Source organism: Galleria mellonella, unplaced genomic scaffold, assembly GCF_026898425.1.
Source record: "Galleria mellonella isolate WM207_F2 unplaced genomic scaffold, CSIRO_AGI_GalMel_v1 utg778, whole genome shotgun sequence".
Lineage (NCBI taxonomy): Eukaryota > Metazoa > Arthropoda > Insecta > Lepidoptera > Pyralidae > Galleria > Galleria mellonella.
In genome coordinates, this window is record NW_026442150.1 from 416,348 (window position 1) to 435,086 (window position 18,739).

Sequence of the window (18,739 nt, forward strand, 5' to 3'; positions counted from 1 at the left end):
AAACCTCTTTACCCCCTTTTGAAGAACCCCATGCTGTAGTCTCTTGGGAAAACCTCGGCAGGGAGCTCATTTCATAACCTGAGTGTTCGTGGGAGAAAACATGTCTGAAACCGCGTTGTAAGCGACCATTTAGGCTGTAAGGTATGAGGGTGAACTCCCTGTCGATGACGAGCTGTACGATGATAGAAAGTGGCCGTAGGCATCATATTGAATAATTCCTCGGAGTACAAGCAGTAGAACACGCAGAGTGAGGCAAAATCTCTCCTAAGACTTAAGGGTTCGATACCGCTTGCAAGCCTGGGATCATCGACAATTCTCATAGCTCCTCGTTGCACTGAGTCGAAGGGTTCAAGCTGGTATCTATCTATATTAGCTTTTACACATAACTTTGCTCAGTTGAGCAGGATATATTTACTCACTAGGACATAAATGGTATATATCCTTGTCCATCCCATATAGTACTTATGTGTATACCAAATTACATAGTGATTGGCTAATTTGTTAAGGTGCTATAAGACATTTTTTTTATACAACTTAGAATGGCAAACAAGCTGACGGCCCACCTGATGGAAAGTGGTAACCGTCGCCTATAGACATGAGCAGTACCATGGACATAACAGAGTATACTGTTTCACCCATGATACCTCCCATGCGTTGCTATTTCTGAGGACTTGGGTGTTATTCCTCTGTACCCTGTAAATTTACTGCCATATACCACCCTTCAAACTGAAACAGCTATGCAAACACAACTGTTTCATGGTTGAAACATGAATGGGACAAAGGTCGACCCAAGCAATCGACTTTTGTACAAAGTCTCCCTCTGGTAAATTTTCATTTAGTTTTGTGATTTTCATTTAGCACCAATTGGCCTGCTTTTATCCTCACCTATCATCTCTCACTGGTGCTCCGCCAGCGAGCAATTAAAAAAAGACTGATAGCGTATTACCATTCCATTTTCAGCCATTAAAAAAAGACCCATCTGTGACTTAATTGTTACATTTATTTATTTATATTTACCAACCTTAGCTCCCTTGGAACTCGACAGTTTCCTAATTTGCTCCCTTAGCAATCACAATATACTTTTTTTAAATAACTTATTGTCATTCTGGGGTACTCGATAAGTTTATAAGTCAATACATCCAAGTCGGGATACTAGCTCGTGACACTGTCAAGCAGAGTCAGTATCGGTGTAATGGTAACTACTCTCTTCTGTACATACAAATGGAATTATTATTGTTGGTTATTCATCATTGAACTTAAAAAGTAAAATTATGTTTTTGATTTCCACGCATTGTTTGAGAAAAGTACTATACAAGCCTTGGCCACAACTAGGCATTGATGGACTCACGTATGTGTGCCTCGGCTACGCCTCGGCCCACATTTGCACGATCATCCATCAATGCCTCAGTTGCTGGCCGCTGCAGTAATGTACTATTGCTGTATATCTATATACTTATAGGTTCAATAAATATATAATTTTAGTTACAATATCTATATGTAGGTCCAATAAAGAAGATGTTCAAAACCTGTTACTATATATTATATTACCCATCTTTTATCATCATCCCTACACAGTATAAAACAAAGTGGCTGTCTGTCCGTCCCTATGTAAGAATAAATCTTTAAAACTACGCAATGGCTTTTGAAGCCGTTTTTTTTTTATAGATAGAGTGATTCAAGAGGAAGGTTTATATGTATAATACATGCATAACATAGTAGAGGAACACTGATAATTTTAGAGGTTTCTAATGTGATGTAATGTAATGGGTCCCTAGTAATGAATAATATAACACAGAAAATATTTTTTTTTACTTAGAATGGCAAACAAGCTGACGGCCCACCTGATGGAAAGTGGTAACCGTCACCTATAGACATGAGCAGTACTGTGGACATAACAGAATGTACTGTTTCGCCCATGATACCCCCCATGCGTTGCCATTCCTGAGGACTTAGGTGTTATTCTTCTGTACCCTGTAAATTCACGCCATATCCCACCCTTCAAACCGAAACACAGCCATGCAAACACAACTGCTTCACGGTAGAAACACGAATGGGACAGAGGTACCCAAGCAATCGACTTTTGTACAAAGTCTCCCATATTACATATTGTAAAAGGGTTTTAACCATTTAATAATATTGTTTTAAACTCATTAATTAATTTTATAATACACAGGGTTCATAAACAAACCTGTTTCAAAATTTACCAACCACATTGTGGATTGGGGGGGGGGGGGGGGGAAGAATTGTTAGTAATGGAGATTGAGAATCCCATTGCTAGCAATAATCCCAACCAGGTCGACCTCCTCGCGGTTCTCCCTGGAAACTATCACTTCACTGGTGCCCCGCCAGCGTATCCCTTTAACGCAGGCGGGTTTACCATTCCATTGTCTACCAATAACCACATTGTGGGATGCAATAAGAAACAAATATGTTTGCATGTGTGCGTACATTTACTGTTTATGTATGTATGTAGTTGTGAAATGTATGTGTATTCCATATATAGTGTATTGTTCCTTTAAACTGTCTGTCCTTTCCCAGGATGTCGTCCCGCAGGAATGGCTCGGTGTCCCGGGCCGCGGAGACGGCCTCGAAGAACAGACTGCACATGGACAGGAACCCGCAGCATTCGAGGATCACTGGTGAGACCCGAGATGATGGAGCATGTTGATTATAATAGGCTAGCTTTTTAAATATTTTACTGAACAGGCCTAGGAATTGTATCCTTGCCTGCGGTAATATAGTATATGTCATATATGTGTAAGTATATTTGTTATTCATATATATTTATTCGTTTATATATGTAATTTTAGTATGTATGTATATCAATAATTAGTAGTACCGCATTTGAGTATTCTGACACTTGCCTATGGTCGACTGGGAGAGAATGCTTTTAGCATTAAGTCCGCCATGTACACATATTTGTACTAATGAATAAATATATATATATAAATAAATAAATGGTATATGCTGAGAGTGGGGATTGTTAGTAAAGCAGACTGTTCCATTGTTAGCAATATGTCCAACCAGGTCATCTTTGACGAATCCACATTCGAAATTGCGAAAACGGAAGAGGAAGAAATGGATACGGGCCTACCACCCTCGTTCCTGAGCCTCTTCTAGCCAGTTCGTCTGCGGCATCGTTACCATAAGATCCACTGTGCCCTCTTATCCATTGGAGGATAACTCGGTTATTGGAAGATATCCTATCCAGTGAATGGTGGCATTCAATTATCAATTTGTTGTTTGTCTTGTTGTTTCGTAATGCTTTTAGTACTGTTGCGCTGTCAGATAAGAATCTAATGCTAAAACCATTTATTCCTAGCTTATGTACAGCTGCAGCAGCCTCGGTTATTGCAACACATTCGCATTGGAATATTGAGCTGTGTACGCCAAGCCGTATGTGCACGTTTATATTCAGGTCTAAGGAAAAGACTCCGGCTCCTGAACCGTTCTCGGTTTTGGAGCCATCGGTGTATATGCGTAATTCATGTACACCGGATTGGTCCTTTTCCTCTTCTTGAATTTGTATTTGGTATTTTTTGTTAAATATATAATGATTATGAGTCCTGTCACACGGAGCCGCAGTCAAAGGTTCATATTCGATTGCCTGGTTCAGAATAGAAGTGTGGGGACTGTAGTGATTTTTACCCCATAGATCCAGATGCATTAGTCGGATAGCGGCTAACGCCGCTTCCTGCTGTATGTGCAGGTCTAGGGGTGTTATGTTGAGGGCTAACTCTATTGCTGTTGTAGGAGCTGTTTTCATGCAGCCGCTGACAGAAGAGCAAAAAGAAAAGAAAGCTTTTTAGTTTGGCGGCGGTGGTCGATAGTTTTGTCCTCGGCCACCAAACCAGTGCACCATAGACCAACATTGGCCTGATTACAGCTCTGTACAGCCATAGAGTTATTTTTGGCGAAAGACCCCATTTGTTTCCTAGCATCTTTTTGCACTGGTAGAATGCAATTGTGCATTTGTTAAGTTTGTAGTCAAGATGTTTATTCCAAAGCAATTTACTGTTTAGTATTATGCCAAGGTACTTGACTTCTTCCTTAAGTTTCAGTGGTTCCCCCTGGAAAGCATCTGATTTATTGTTAGATTAAAAAAAAAAACAGGACTACCTTCACGTGCCCCTATATCATCAGTGCCTAACGTGCCTTCATAACGCAGCCTATCCTAGCATGAAGGGCAGGCGATTAATGTTTTTTTTATCCAACTTAGAATGGCAAACAAACTGACGGCCCACCTGATGGAAAGTGGTAACCGTCGCCTATAGACGTGAGCAGTACCGTGGACATAACAGACTATACTGTTTCACCCATGATACCCCACATGCGTTGCCATTCCTGAGGACTCGGGTGTTATTCCTCTGTAATGTAATGGGGGGGGGGGAGTACTTATTATTATATGTACAGTATAACATAGTAACATGATAATTATCCTCTAGTGAGTCGCTTTTCTCCCATAGGATATTTTATATACTAATTTACGTAGGCAAAGCCGTGTGATATAGCTAGTCTAGAATATAATGCTCGACAATACTATGATTGATTGCAGTTTTCTACCAGTCTGAAGTTTGTGATAATCATTTTGCCCATTTACATTGCTTTTTTTTTTTATAAAAATAATAGCTTTACAGTCTATAATGGCCTAATTTGTTAGTAATATTGCAGTTAAAACTCTTAACCAGTTAAAAGTATTATTGACTGGTAAAATCAGTCAAAAGGACTTTTGACCTTATGATTTAGTCAATAAACTTTTGTCTAAAATAACAGTTAAAAGTACCTAACCTAACCGTAAATTTGTGGGAGGAAAGGATTGTTAATAATGGGCAGGTTAGTCCCCATTGCTATCAATAAATCCTATCAGATTTGACCTCCACGCGGTTCCCCCTGGAAACCATTATGACAAATTTTTCATTGAATTCGTCACGATGGGCTAACTGACCTGCCTTTTCATCTTTCCAAACTTATACGACAACATAACCTTCAAGAAAAGATTATATTCCTTTTTAAAAGGCCGGCAGCATACCTGCAATGCCTCTGGTGTTGTGGGTGATCATGGGCGGCGGTAGTCACTTACCATCAGGAGAGCTGCATGCTCGTTTGCCCCCTGTGTTTTAAAAAAAAAACATAACCTTAGTCTAATGTTAGTACATTTTACAATAAAATAAATGAATAAAAGAAACAATAGATAGATAGATAATTTATTTGCATTACTTACATAAAAAGCGAGATAATATATATATATATATATATATACAGTTAAAGGCCAATATATATATATATATATATATATATATATATATATAAGCCAAGTACAATGTTTCCTTTTGTGCGTGTGCCATAACAATACAAAATGGTCACAACTCAGTTTATTGCTTCGCCCTCAAAAGAGGAAAGCACTGATATTCTGTAGCGGCCAAGGGCCAATAAACAAACTTGGTCACCGCTGAAGCGTCCCATTTGAGGATACCACAGTGACCAGGATACTGTTGGAGCTGCCTCGTACCCTACGCACCAGTGACGCGCATTTTTTACGTATTTTTTTTTTGATGGGTGAAAATGGTATGGTAACCTGCGCTAACGGGATACGCTGGCCGAGCATCAGTGAAGGGTGACAGATGAGAACGAAAACAGGCCAGTTAGCCCATCATGATGAATTCATCAGGAATTAACCTTGATAGTTTCCAGGGGGAACCGCGAGGAGGTCGACCTGGTTTGGTATATTGCTTGCAATGGGATTCTCAGTCTCCATTACTAACAATCCCTTTCTCCCCCATTTTTTACGTATTGTGCCATAGAAGCAATCTATGCGGGCTTCTGCAAACATCTCTAATGCACTACAATATCGTAGGAACCCCAAAATAAGGGGAAAAGGGATTGTTAGTAATGGACATTACTAGCAATATACTCTATCAGATCGACCTCCACGCGGTCCCCCCTGGAAACCATCGTGATTGATTCATTTGTGAATTTGTTACGATGGGCTAACTGACCAGCTTCATCTTCACTTATCGTCCTTCACTGGTGCCCCGCCAGTGTATATCGATAGCGCAGGCGGGGTTACCATTCCATTATCATCCATTAAAAAGAAACTCAAATTCGATTCCATGCCCGTTATTCTCAGTTTAAATTGTCTACGGAACTGGCCGGTAGATTCATAAAAAAAAAAATTACTATTTCAATATGCTTATAATTAAGTTTACTTGAATAAAAAAAAATATTTCTATTTAATTATTTTTTTTAATTTTTATTTATTTATAAATGCTTGCTTTCTTAATACTTTGCAAGCGTAAACCAAAAGCGCAAGCAGGGATGCCGTACTATTTTCATGCATCAACCCCCCCCCCCCTTTTTATTGGATGATAATGGAATGGTAACCCCGCCTGCGCTAACGGTATACGCTGGCGGGGCACCAGAGAGAAATGATCGGTAAACATAAAAAGGCAGGTCAGTTAGTCCATCGTGATGAATACACCAGGAATCCAGCAAGATGGTTGCCAGAGAGGTCATGTGGAGGTCGACCTGATAGGGTGTATTGCTAGCAATGAGACTGATAGTCCGCTTTACCAATAATTTCTTTCCAAAAACCTTTAGATCCGTCTAATCCGGCCGGACGTCGTAAGGAGATAGACAACGTGATGAAGAGAGCCCGCCAGGCGTCCCCTGGCAGCTGGGACAGGAAGCTTCTGGAAGTCGAGGAGAAAGATCCCAATAGGTTAGTGAGATTTAACATAAATTTATTTTTAACCCTTTATTTGCACCACTTAAAGAATTAAACAAATATACAGGGTGGAAGGGAAAGGTTGGGCAAAACGAAAACAGCTGATTCAGATGAAAGGTCTGAATCAGATGGCAGATTGTTCTCCCGCCGGTAATGCACCGCAGCCGTATAATTAACGATACTTAGTGTTGACGCCGCGCAATGTATTTGAAATATTACGATCCACACGACGCGTGATACCTACACCGTGCGGTCAGTGGCGCTTCTTCGTAGGTAGTGTCGTAGGCTCCTGGCATTGACCTCACACAGCTGATTCCGTGCGTCGCGGCGTCGTGGTGGGATTTTAATACGTGTATTACATTGCTGTTTTCGGTTACGCACAACGGCCCAAATTAGAGACTAAGCGCGGAAAATGAAGTCCTATTCAAATTTACATTGTGTTTTTGGTATTTCGTAGTATTTTACTATAAAATATTAATTCTTTATATTATGACATAATATCATAGATTATAAATGATTTTAAATGAAAAAAAAAAGGGAAGATATATTTTTTTCCAGAAAGAGTTTGCGTTGGTTTTCAGTTTAAACATGTTTCAACCGTAAAGCAGTTGTGTTTGTATGGCGGTGCTTCGGTTTGAAGGGTGGGATATGGTGTGAATTTACTGGGTACAGAGGAATGAAATGAAATGAAATGAAATATTTATTTGCTTTAAACAGACATTTAACATTATAAGGGCCATGTGACACAACTTTTTGGCATCTGTCTAATTGCCTTAAAATTGTAGGCATGCAAATCTAATTTATTCCTTAAATAAGGATACAAATTTAATTTATACTAATACATTATTATGATCATAGAATAATAAAAAAAAAGAAAAAAAAAAAGAAAACAATGCTCAAACAATTATCGAGTCAAATTACATATTCAATATCGTCAAATAAAATTAACAATTACATTATTATTAATAACATCTGAGTCCTCAGGAATGGCAACGCATGGGAGGTATCACGGGCGAAACAATATACTCTGTTATGTCCATGGTACTGTTCATGTCTATAGACGACAAAAATCACTTTCCATCGGGTGCTTGCCATTCTAAGTTGTATAAAAAAAAACTTTTTATTTGCTTGTTCATGCTCATGTATTTAGTAAGTAGTCGGACGACTAAAGGGACAAAATGGTCGAGGGATGGGCAACAGCATCCCTCTTAGATGAGCGTGGCAACTACTGGTAAATTTCCCATCAGCTGATATGATAATGATCCCTGTGTCAGTCCCAGCATAGAATAGGCCACCCCTTCCTTTCCCGTGGGTGTCGTAAGAGGCGACTAAGGGAGGGCGAGGGACGGGCAGCGTCCCTCCTAAAACATTACCAAAAGCCTAACTGTAGTTGCCAGCCCGCCTGCCAAGCGTGGCAACTATTGGCACAACCGCCCTTCTGGGGAAGGCTTATGTTCATCAGTGGACAGTTTATGGCTGAAATGATGATGATGATTGTAATGGCCATGGTACTCTTAATTTTTTTTTTCTGTGAAAAAATGGTGTTCCTCTGTATCCTGCAATTTCACTGCCATATCCCACCTTTCACAGCTGCTTCATGGCAGAAGCACGGGTGGGACAGAGGTGTTGATTTATTTATATATCTTTATATTTATAACGAACAGAGTTCCGTGCTTATAAGTGTTTATAATTACTCCTCTCCATCCAAAGGTTGGCTGCAAGAGATCGCTCTTAGCGATAAGGTCGCCCATTGTTGTCTCACTGTGATCATTTCTTGTAATTGTTTGTATCTATAATAAGTTTACTATTGTAATCTTATGGAGGAAACAATGAAGATTATCTATCTACCCAAATAGATGTCGACTTTTCTACAAAGTATGACAAATATTTGATTATTTATTAACAAATTACTCCACTAGATGGCGCCACACGGGCTACAAGCAGATGTACCTGGACGGCTCGGGTTCAGTGTCACCCAGGCGGTCTAGGTCGCCCGTGGCCGGACGCAGGTCTAGGTAAGAAAGTACACTTTTAGATATTTCAGTTTCCGTTCACTGCTGGACATAAGCCTTCCCCATAAGGGGAGTATTGCCGGTAGTTGTCACGTTTGGCAGGCGGGTTGGCAGCCGCAATTAGGCTTTTAGAGATGTTTTAAAAGGAACGCTGCTGCCCATCCCTCGCTCACCTTTAGTCGCCATTTAGGACACCCACGGGAAAGGAAGGAGTGGCCCATTCTATGCCGGGACCACACTGCATAATAAACGTTAGCATTTGTAAATAATTTTAATTTATAATAGTCTTGATTGTTGACTGTGGATCACCGGAAACCATTTATTTCAGGTCTCCGCTGGTAGGGCGCCGCTCGCGGTCCCCTGTGCGGCGTTCGCCGAGGAAGTCTCGCTCGCGGTCCCTTCGCCGGAGCCCCCGTCGAAGCCCTCGCCGCAGCCCTATTAGGTACTGACATTGAAAAATAAAAATATACTACTCTGTTGTAATAAATAAGTGATTTTAATTGTGAGCCGCTAAATAAAGCGCTGCAGCAATACGCTGAGCACGTACCTACTTCACAGAACATTGCAACATACACGCACACAAGTACACATTGGCACTTAACGATATATTTTAAATTTAGGCTTCAATTGCACAAAAGTTGTTTGCTTGGCCACCTCTGTCCAATTCGTGTTTCTACCGTGAAGCAGTTGTGTTTGCATGGCTGTGTTTCGGTTTGAAGGGTGGGATATGGCAGTGAATTTACTGATTCATATGTTTTCGCTGTCAACCTGTCCTTTTCACCCTATATATATTAAATTACCATATATCTACCCACCGGGGTATTATTAATGGAGAAGTTTTTTTTTTATGAATGATAATGGAATGGTATCCCCGCCAGCGCTGACGGTGTACTCCAGTCGGGTACCAGTGACAGATTTTTTTTATTTTTTTATACAACTTAGAATGGCAAACAAGCTGACGGCCCACCTGATGGAAAGTGGTAACCGTCGCCTATAAACACGAGCAGTATCATGGACATAACAGAGTATACTGTTTCGCCCATGATACCTCCCATGCGTTGCCATTCCTGAGGACTCAGGTGTTATTCCTCTGTACCCAGTAAAATCAAGATAATGGCTGAGAGTACCTATTTCAGGTAGGTCAGTCAGCCCATCGTGATGAATACACTTGGAATTCAGCACGATGGTATCCAGGGAGGACCACGGGGAGGTCGATCTGGTTGGGTATATTGCTGGCAACAGGGTCCTCAGTCTCCGTTACTAACAATCCCTTCCTCCTAATGGAAAGATTAATGTGGCACCCGTTTCAGACGCAGTTCCCCGGCCGTAAGACGTCGTTCGCCGCGTGCGGGTGGCCGCTCACCCGCCGCGGGAGGACCGCGGCCGCGGGCCCGGCCGCCGCCCGCCCGCGGCCCGCCGTCGCGTCACGCCCGCCCGCCATCCCCTCCATCCCCCAGGAAGGTACATATACATCTACTCATTATGGGTGCCTTAACTGGACATATGCCAATAAGGCCGTACTGGTTACGCTTCAAACTCTTTTCTCCTACGTTCTTCACGACTCTGGAACACGCTTCCTGATGCCATTAAGAGACTACCGACTAAACCGTCTTTAAAAAAAACTTTCACACCCACTTTTTATCTTTATCCGAGCAGTAAGTGCTTTATATTATTCTCAATTTCGTGTATAATATAGTATATATCATATATGTGTAAGTATATTTGTGATTCGTATATATTTATTCGTTTATATATGTAATTTTAGTATGTATGTATATCAATAATTACTAGTACCGCATTCGAGTATTCTGACACTTGCCTATGGTTGACTGGGAGAGAATGCTTTTAGCATTAAGTCTGCCATGTACACATATTTGTACTAATGAATAAATAAATTAATATGCCAATAAGGCATATACTACACAAGATGGGTCTATCTTCGGACACACTGTGCAGACTGTGTGGGGAGAGATCGGAATCCATGGAACACTTGATGTGCTATTGTGATTCGTTAGCGAACATGCGCATGAGTCTACTGGGAATGGCTTATCCAAAGCCAGGGGACTGCAGATATCTTAAGCCGCGGAATATCGTTAGGGTAACACAAAGGATCTATGAAATGATGATATAAGGCATGGGGAAGCACAAAAGATCCCGATGGGTCGACGTGCAACAGCTTAGCTGACCCCATATGGGAATATAAGATTAGATACATATACATGTAATAACATAATGTACATAGAATGAATAGTCGCCGTGTATGTCCCGGTATAGAATGGACCGCCCTTCCATTCCCGTCATTCCGCGTTCCATTGTTTCTGCCTACCCTAATGGGAGACAGGCGTGACAAATATGTATGTATGTATCTATGCTCAATATTTGCCAATAGCCACACTTGGCAGGCGTTTTAGATATTTTAAGAGGAACAAACAGGAATGGTTTTTTTTTAATCCGTCTCAAATGGATTGGTCATACTTTTTAACTAATTCCAAAAAAAGCAAGAAGCTTTAAATTCTATTTTATATTTATTGTTTGTCACACCACATAACTCTGTCAGTTGTAAAATAGATTTGGAAAACTTGTTATTTAAAAAGATATACTGTACAATCTGTAATCGTTTCTATCGAAATTGTTTGAAATATAGTCCAGCAATGAATTGATTAAAGTCAGGTTTTTCTGTCAGCGTTTTTTGTCTTAAATTATTTGGAACTAACTATTTCTTGGCGGGACATCAGTGTTTTCTAATTTGTTTAATTACCCCTGTTCCCTGTCCCCAGTCGTCGCCTTCTGGATCGTCGATGAGCAGCTGCTCGGACGAGTCGTGCTCGGTGTGCTCCGCCAAGAATAAGAAGACGGCGCCGCCGCCGCAGAAGCCCGTCAAGCCGAGGTAACTGCTCTTTAATCGATGAAAATGAAATGTTTTTGCTGACGGTCCATCTGATGGAAAGTGGTCACCATCGCCTATAAACTTGGACATAACAGAGTATACTGTTTCGCCCATGATATCCCCTATGCATTGCCATTCCTGAGGACTCGGGTGTTATTCCTCTGTACCCAGTGAATTCACGCCATATTGCCATATATATACGCCATACGCCCTTCAAACCGAAACACAACCATGCAAACACAACTGCTTCACGGTTGAAACACGAATAGGACAGAGGTACCTAAGCAATCGACTTAACATATTTGTTGTTGGACCACTATATATATATATATATATATTGTAGCTAAAATATATACATATTGCTATATATTATACACCCATAACATAGAGGTACTCAAGAAGATGACTTATACTAAGTTTCCCTCTGTTATTATTCCTTCAGTTATGTAACAGATGGTTTGTAATTATACAGGGTGTCCCCGCCTGGTCCGGCTCCAAGCGCGGCGAATCGCAAGCGACCACCGCCTACTGCTAGAGCTGTGCAACCTACCAGGGAGTTGCTGAAGGCCAGGGAGGCCAGCAAACGCAGCAGAGAGGAGAAGGTAACTACAGTGACAGAGCAAATAGACTTTTTTTTTTTATACAACTTAGAATGACAAACAAGCTAACAGCCCACCTGATGTAATATGTTCTTTATTGGGACAATATATGGATATTATATACTGCAATATATTGCTATATATTACCAACCCTGAATTATTATACGACTTAGAATGGCAAACAAGCTGACGGCCCACCTGATGTAAAGTGGTAACCGTCGCCTATAGAAATGAGCAGTGCCATGGACAGAACAGAGTATACTGTTTCGCCCTTTGATACCCCCCATGCGTTGCCATTCTTGAGAACTCAGGTGTTATTCCTCTGTACCCAGTAAATTCACGCCATATCCCACCCTTCAAACCGAAACACAGCTATGCAAACACATCTGCTTCAAGGTAGAAACATGATTGGGACAGAGGTGACCAAGCAATCGACTATTATACAAAGTCTCCCTCTGGTAAAAATTGGGTTGTTTTGAATATATCAAAATGTCTGTTGAACAGGTGTTGGAATGGCAACGCTCCCAAATGGCGGTCCGCCCGCCGCCGCTGGCCGCCGCGCACATCAAGCGCGAGGGCGAGCGGCGGCCGCCGTCCACGTCGGGCGCCGCCGCCGCGCCCGCCGCCGCCGCCGCCGCCGCCGCCGCAGCGGCCGCAGCGGCCGGCAGCGGGCGGCGGCCGCGCGGGGACCGGCCGCCCGGCGAGCGCGGCGTGTCGCCCGCCGCCATCGCCGCCGCGCTCGCCGACAGCGACAGCGACAGCGAGTCCGATGCCAGCTCGGAGCCGCAGCCGCAGAGGTTCGTTTGCTTTTAATCATAATGGAATGCTCACTCCGCCTTTTTTTTTAACGTTTGGAAAATGATTTATACAGACCCATACGTCTTGTGGGAGGTGAATGGGTACTGTGGGAATTCCCCCGTAAGGTGGGGGTGTACCCACCAAAAACCAGACGATATACCCTCGAGGTGCCATATATCGGAGACATGGGTTCGCTTTCGCATTCACCACATCTCCGACGGCATGCTCACTCCGCCTGCACTAGCAGTATACGCAGACTGGACGTCAGTGATGGATGATAGGCGAAGATGAAAACAGATCATTGTGACGAATTCCACAAGAATTATGAATGAATGAAATGGATGAATGGAACAAAGAATGCGCCAGCAAATTCCCTTCTCATATATGTTGTGTATTTCTTTTTACATCGTGCAGCGAAGAAACAAATCACAAATAATATTGTAAAAGCAAAAACGATGATCAGCAGGTCTAGCTTGCTGTAACTTATGTCATGCAACATGCTCGTGTCTGCCCGATTGGCTGCTCCAGTTTGAACGATTATTACTTACTCTTTGCTTTGGTTTTTTTCCATCTTGTGCATTGAGTTAGAGTGCATTAACTATTTCACAGATTGTCAATTACAAGAGAGATTGATGTGTAATGAATAATCATTGTGCAATATTACATGTAGGCACAAATTAACCGTGATAGCTTCCAGGGGGAATCGCGTAGAGGGCAGCTTAATAGGGTATCTTGTTAGCAATGGAGTTGTTATTAATAATTCTTGCCCCCCGAGGTTAGTTTATAGTATTGGTTACTTCTAGAACTTGTGGAGGTAAGGGGGGGACTAGTAATGGCGCAAGGACGTTCTTGCAGCACTCTTACTAGCTCAATGTAGCTACTGTGTTAATTTACTTGTGTTAGTTACATCCTTTTGGTGGGTAATGGGAGGCGAAAGTGATATCTGCAGACATCAATTTGTTGCATTAACAATCGTGCGGTTACGTTATCAGGAGCTTGGCTGAAAGTGAGCCGGGCGTGTCGCCTGCAGCTATAAAATTACTTGCGTGAATAGTGATAGCAAGTCGGATGTATTAGTTACTATTGGAAATAAATGGAATGTTATACTAACTAGGATTTAACTGCATATAAAATTTATTATAAAATACAACACACTTGACATGGTACAGACAAAGCATAGAGTATAGAGACAGATTTTTTTTATAACATGGATCTGTAGGATCTAAGTTTGATCGCTAACAGTTGTGAGGCGAATGGAAGTAAATGGTGGCGTACACAGGGGAATGTCATCTATAACCATTGTAATTCTGTCCGAGATGCTGTTACACTACTGAGATCGGTATGTTGTGCTGATTGCTATTTCTGGTATGAAGGTATCCATACCGTTCGTACCTTATGCTTTTCTCCCTTTACTAACAATCTTTTTCCCCACCTTGTGCAGGTTGACACTGTCGGAGCGGTTCGGCAAGATGGCGCAGTGGTCGGCGGACCGGTCGGCGCGGCTGGAGAACATGCGCATCACGCGGCGCGAGGCCACGCTGCACGTGCGCATCGAGCGCCCCACCGGCGACGAGCCGCCTGCGCTCGCCGCGCTGCCGCCGCACGCTGACCCCTACCCGTTAGTACAACACGTTATGGGCCCAGGTGCAGGAAATAATCAACACGTTAAGGGCCCAGGTACAGGGAATAGTCGACACGTTATGGGCCCAGATTTTGGAAACTGTTAACATGTGATGGGCCCAGGTATTGGGAACTGTTAACGCGTTATGGGCCCAAGTAATGAGAATAGTCAATACGTTATGGGCTCAGGGAGTGGGAATAGTCCACACGTTATGGGCCCAGGTACTGGGAATAGTCAACACGATATGAGTCCAGGCACTGAGAATAAGCAACATGTTATGGGCCCGGGTATTGGGAATAGTTAACATGTTATGGGCCCAGTTACTAGAAAATTGTTTTTCTAAATTATTTAATAGTAATAAATTGTGTATTAAATTAATGCAGTGGATTGGAGCCTGCGCCGGTGGGCAGCTACCCCGAGGAGCTGCTGGCTGCAGCACCAGGCGGGCTGCCCTCCTGGGACGACGTGAGGGTACGCTACGACTACTACAAGAAGAGGGGATACCTCAGAGGTACGGATTCGTAATCGTTTACAACCGATTTCAAAAAGAAAGCATTTAGTTTGGTTATATATTTTTTATGTTACCTCATAACTTCGTCAATTATAAACCTATTTGGATTTTTTTTATTTGAAAGTATATACTTTCAGAATGATCCCATAAATTTTTTTTCTAAATCGATGTAGTATTTTAGTTTTTAAATCAAAACTGGTTTTATCACAAAAGAAATTCCTTTTTTTCTATGGTAAAAAATAGATAGATGCTCTTTGTTTCCTCCATAAGATTACAATAGTAAACTTATTATAGATACAAACAATTACATGAAATGATCACAGTGAGAGAACAATGGGCGGCCTTATCGCTAAGAGCGATCTCTTGCAGCCAACCTTTGGATGGAGAGGAGTAATTATAAACAGTTTGATCGGAGGCGCGATGAGAATTCTATTATTTCTAAATATAGAGATATGATACATGTAATGATGTAAATATATACTGTTGGATAAAAAGAAGGGTAAAGGACAAACCTGGTTCACGTTGTCCCCGTTGTGTAGTTCTTTTGTACTCGTTCTCGTTCTCTCTTCTAAATATCCAACACTTGTGTTGATTTCGCTGAAATACCACTGTATGTTGCGCGGAGATCGCGGCTGATTGAACAATTCGCAACTGGTGGAGCTTTTTTGTGATCTTGGCGGAACTTGATCAGCTCGACACGCAGTTGGATTATAGACTGATTTTGTCCATCTACCCCCCAAAGTGATCCCAGATTTGATAGGAAATATGGATAGGCAAGGAGGGTAGAAGGATGTTGCGTTCGGAAATGTTTAAAGCATATACAAATGTAAGATTATATTTACCATACCTACTCATTATATATATATATAATTTTTTTTTTCAACTTAGAAACTAAAACTTTTAATGGTAAACAAACTATATACTAATGAGGACAGAAAGGGAAAAATGTTGGGACACTTGATACGACACGACGAACTTATGAACATTATAATAGAAGGTAAGATGGAAGGAAGGAGGGGTAGAGGGAGACCGAGACATAGTTACATCAGGCAGATCAAGGAAGGAGTTGGTGTCGTGTCGTATCAAGAGGTGAAGAGACTCGCTGACAATCGTTGAGTGGCGCAGCTTTTAAATAGATATATATATATATATATATATATATATATATATATATATATATATATATATATATATATATATATATAAACACACATACAATCTACTACAAAAATCTACTTGTCTACTCTATTTGTGTGTGTAACCCAGGATTCGCATGTATCAATGTGTTGATCGCATTACAGGGCTGACCCTCGGAGACTATGTGAAGTGGGAGGAGTGGTGGTACAAGTACCAGGAGTGGCTGAAGAGGGAGCGCGCTTACGAGCGCTGGGCTGAAGGCGAGGTTGGCATGGTGAGTGATGGGAATAATACGATCCAGAGTAATAAGCTTTTGTAATAGATAATAATGGAATGGTAACCCCGCCTGTGCTAACGGTATATGCTGACGTAAGGCACCATTGAGGGATGATAGGTGAGGATGAAAAAACAGGTCAGTTTTTTTTTATAGGTGATAATGAAATAGCAACCCCACCCGCGCTATTGGTATACACCGGCGGGGCACCAGTGAAGGATGATAGGTGAGGAGGAAAGGCAGGTCAGTTAGCTTAGACGAATTTAACAAGAATTGTTAACGATGGTTTTTAGGGGGAACCACGCGGAGGTTGACCTGATAGGGCATATTACTAGCAATGGGGCTGTCAAACTCCATTGCTAACAATCCCTTCCCCCCATGCAGGTCAGTTAGCCCATCGTGGTGAATACATCTGAAATTCAGTGGTTTTCATGGAGAGGTTGACCTGTTAGGGTATATTGTTAACAATGGGTCTGTTTAATTTTTTTTTACAACTTAGAATGGCAAACAAGCTGACGTCCCACCTGATGGAAAGTGGTAACCATCGCCTATAGACATGAGCAGTACCATGGACACTAGTAGAATAATCCCTTAATAGAATGTCAGTGATTAAGAGTACTGTTTTATTTACAGTATTGAGATTACAGACTGATTTGCTTGATGGTGAATGGTCGTGGATGGTTTTTTAATGGATGATAATGGAATGGTAACCCCACTTGCGTTATTGGTATACACTGGCGGGGCACTAATGATTGATTATAGGTGAGGATGAAAGCAGGTCAGTTAGCCCATCATGACGAATTTAATAAGAATTTTCGACGAAGACGTCAACCTTATAGGGTAATATTGTCAGCAATGCGGCTGTCAAATCTCATTACTAGCAATAGCATGGGGGTATCATGGGCGAAACAGTATACTTTGCTATGTCCATGGTACTGCTCATGTCTATAGGCGACGGTTACCACTTTCCATCAGGTGGGCCGTCAGCTTGTTTGCCATTCTAAGTTGTATAAAAAAAAATTACTAGCAATCCCTTTCGCGAATCGGTCGCGGACGGTTGTTGTTGTTTCCCTGTTGATAACGTAGCGGCCCTGTTGCAGGTCCGTCGCGAGCGTCGCAAGCGCGGCGGCAAGCACCGGCGCAGCTGAGGACGCGCCGCCCCCGCCGCCGTCCTCGTGGTGGACCTGGCGGCGGGGGCGGCGGGCGCCTCGCGCTAGTCCGCCCCGTGTCAGTACTGCACTGCTACACACCGCACTACACGCTGCACACTGCACACTGCACACTACACACTGCACACTACACGCCGCCGTCCTCGTGGTGGACCTGGCGGCGGGGGCGGCGGGCGCCTCGCGCTAGTCCGCCCCGTGTCAGTACTGCACTGCTACACACCGCACTACACGCTGCACACTGCACACTGCACACTACACACTGCACACTACACGCCGCCGTCCTCGTGGTGGACCTGGCGGCGGGGGCGGCGGGCGCCTCGCGCTAGTCCGCCCCGTGTCAGTACTGCACTGCTACACACCGCACTACACGCTGCACACTGCACACTGCACACTACACACTGCACACTACACGCCGCCGTCCTCGTGGTGGACCTGGCGGCGGGGGCGGCGGGCGCCTCGCGCTAGTCCGCCCCGTGTCAGTACTGCACTGCTACACACCGCACTACACGCTGCACACTGCACACTGCACACTGCACACTGCACACTACACGCCGCCGTCCTCGTGGTGGACCTGGCGGCGGGGGCGGCGGGCGCCTCGCGCTAGTCCGCCCCGTGTCAGTACTGCACTGCTACACACCGCACTACACGCTGCACACTGCACACTGCACACTGCACACTGCACACTACACGCCGCCGTCCTCGTGGTGGACCTGGCGGCGGGGGCGGCGGGCGCCTCGCGCTAGTCCGCCCCGTGTCAGTACTGCACTGCTACACACCGCACTACACGCTGCACACTGCACACTGCACACTGCACACTGCACACTACACGCCGCCGTCCTCGTGGTGGACCTGGCGGCGGGGGCGGCGGGCGCCTCGCGCTAGTCCGCCCCGTGTCAGTACTGCACTGCTACACACCGCACTACACGCTGCACACTGCACACTGCACACTGCACACTGCACACTACACGCCGCCGTCCTCGTGGTGGACCTGGCGGCGGGGGCGGCGG

At 43.4% G+C, this 18,739-nt stretch overlaps 1 protein-coding gene across 2 annotated transcripts in view; it reads left to right on the forward strand.

Annotated features, from left to right (window-relative positions):
- Nucleotides 1–18,739, forward strand: part of LOC113509509 (serine/arginine repetitive matrix protein 1) — a 34,621-nt gene that overhangs the window by 2,385 nt on the left and 13,497 nt on the right. For both annotated transcript variants that reach the window (XM_052901271.1, XM_052901270.1), the window contains 12 exons: nucleotides 2,539–2,639; nucleotides 6,598–6,718; nucleotides 8,644–8,739; nucleotides 9,065–9,178; nucleotides 10,047–10,197; nucleotides 11,514–11,623; nucleotides 12,096–12,225; nucleotides 12,727–13,019; nucleotides 14,462–14,638; nucleotides 15,025–15,152; nucleotides 16,454–16,563; nucleotides 17,664–17,790. In XM_052901271.1, the coding sequence (XP_052757231.1) occupies nucleotides 2,540–2,639; nucleotides 6,598–6,718; nucleotides 8,644–8,739; nucleotides 9,065–9,178; nucleotides 10,047–10,197; nucleotides 11,514–11,623; nucleotides 12,096–12,225; nucleotides 12,727–13,019; nucleotides 14,462–14,638; nucleotides 15,025–15,152; nucleotides 16,454–16,563; nucleotides 17,664–17,711 (1,578 nt within the window). In that variant the 5' untranslated portion in view covers nucleotide 2,539 and the 3' untranslated portion in view covers nucleotides 17,712–17,790. The remainder of the gene's footprint in view (nucleotides 1–2,538; nucleotides 2,640–6,597; nucleotides 6,719–8,643; nucleotides 8,740–9,064; nucleotides 9,179–10,046; nucleotides 10,198–11,513; nucleotides 11,624–12,095; nucleotides 12,226–12,726; nucleotides 13,020–14,461; nucleotides 14,639–15,024; nucleotides 15,153–16,453; nucleotides 16,564–17,663; nucleotides 17,791–18,739) is intronic.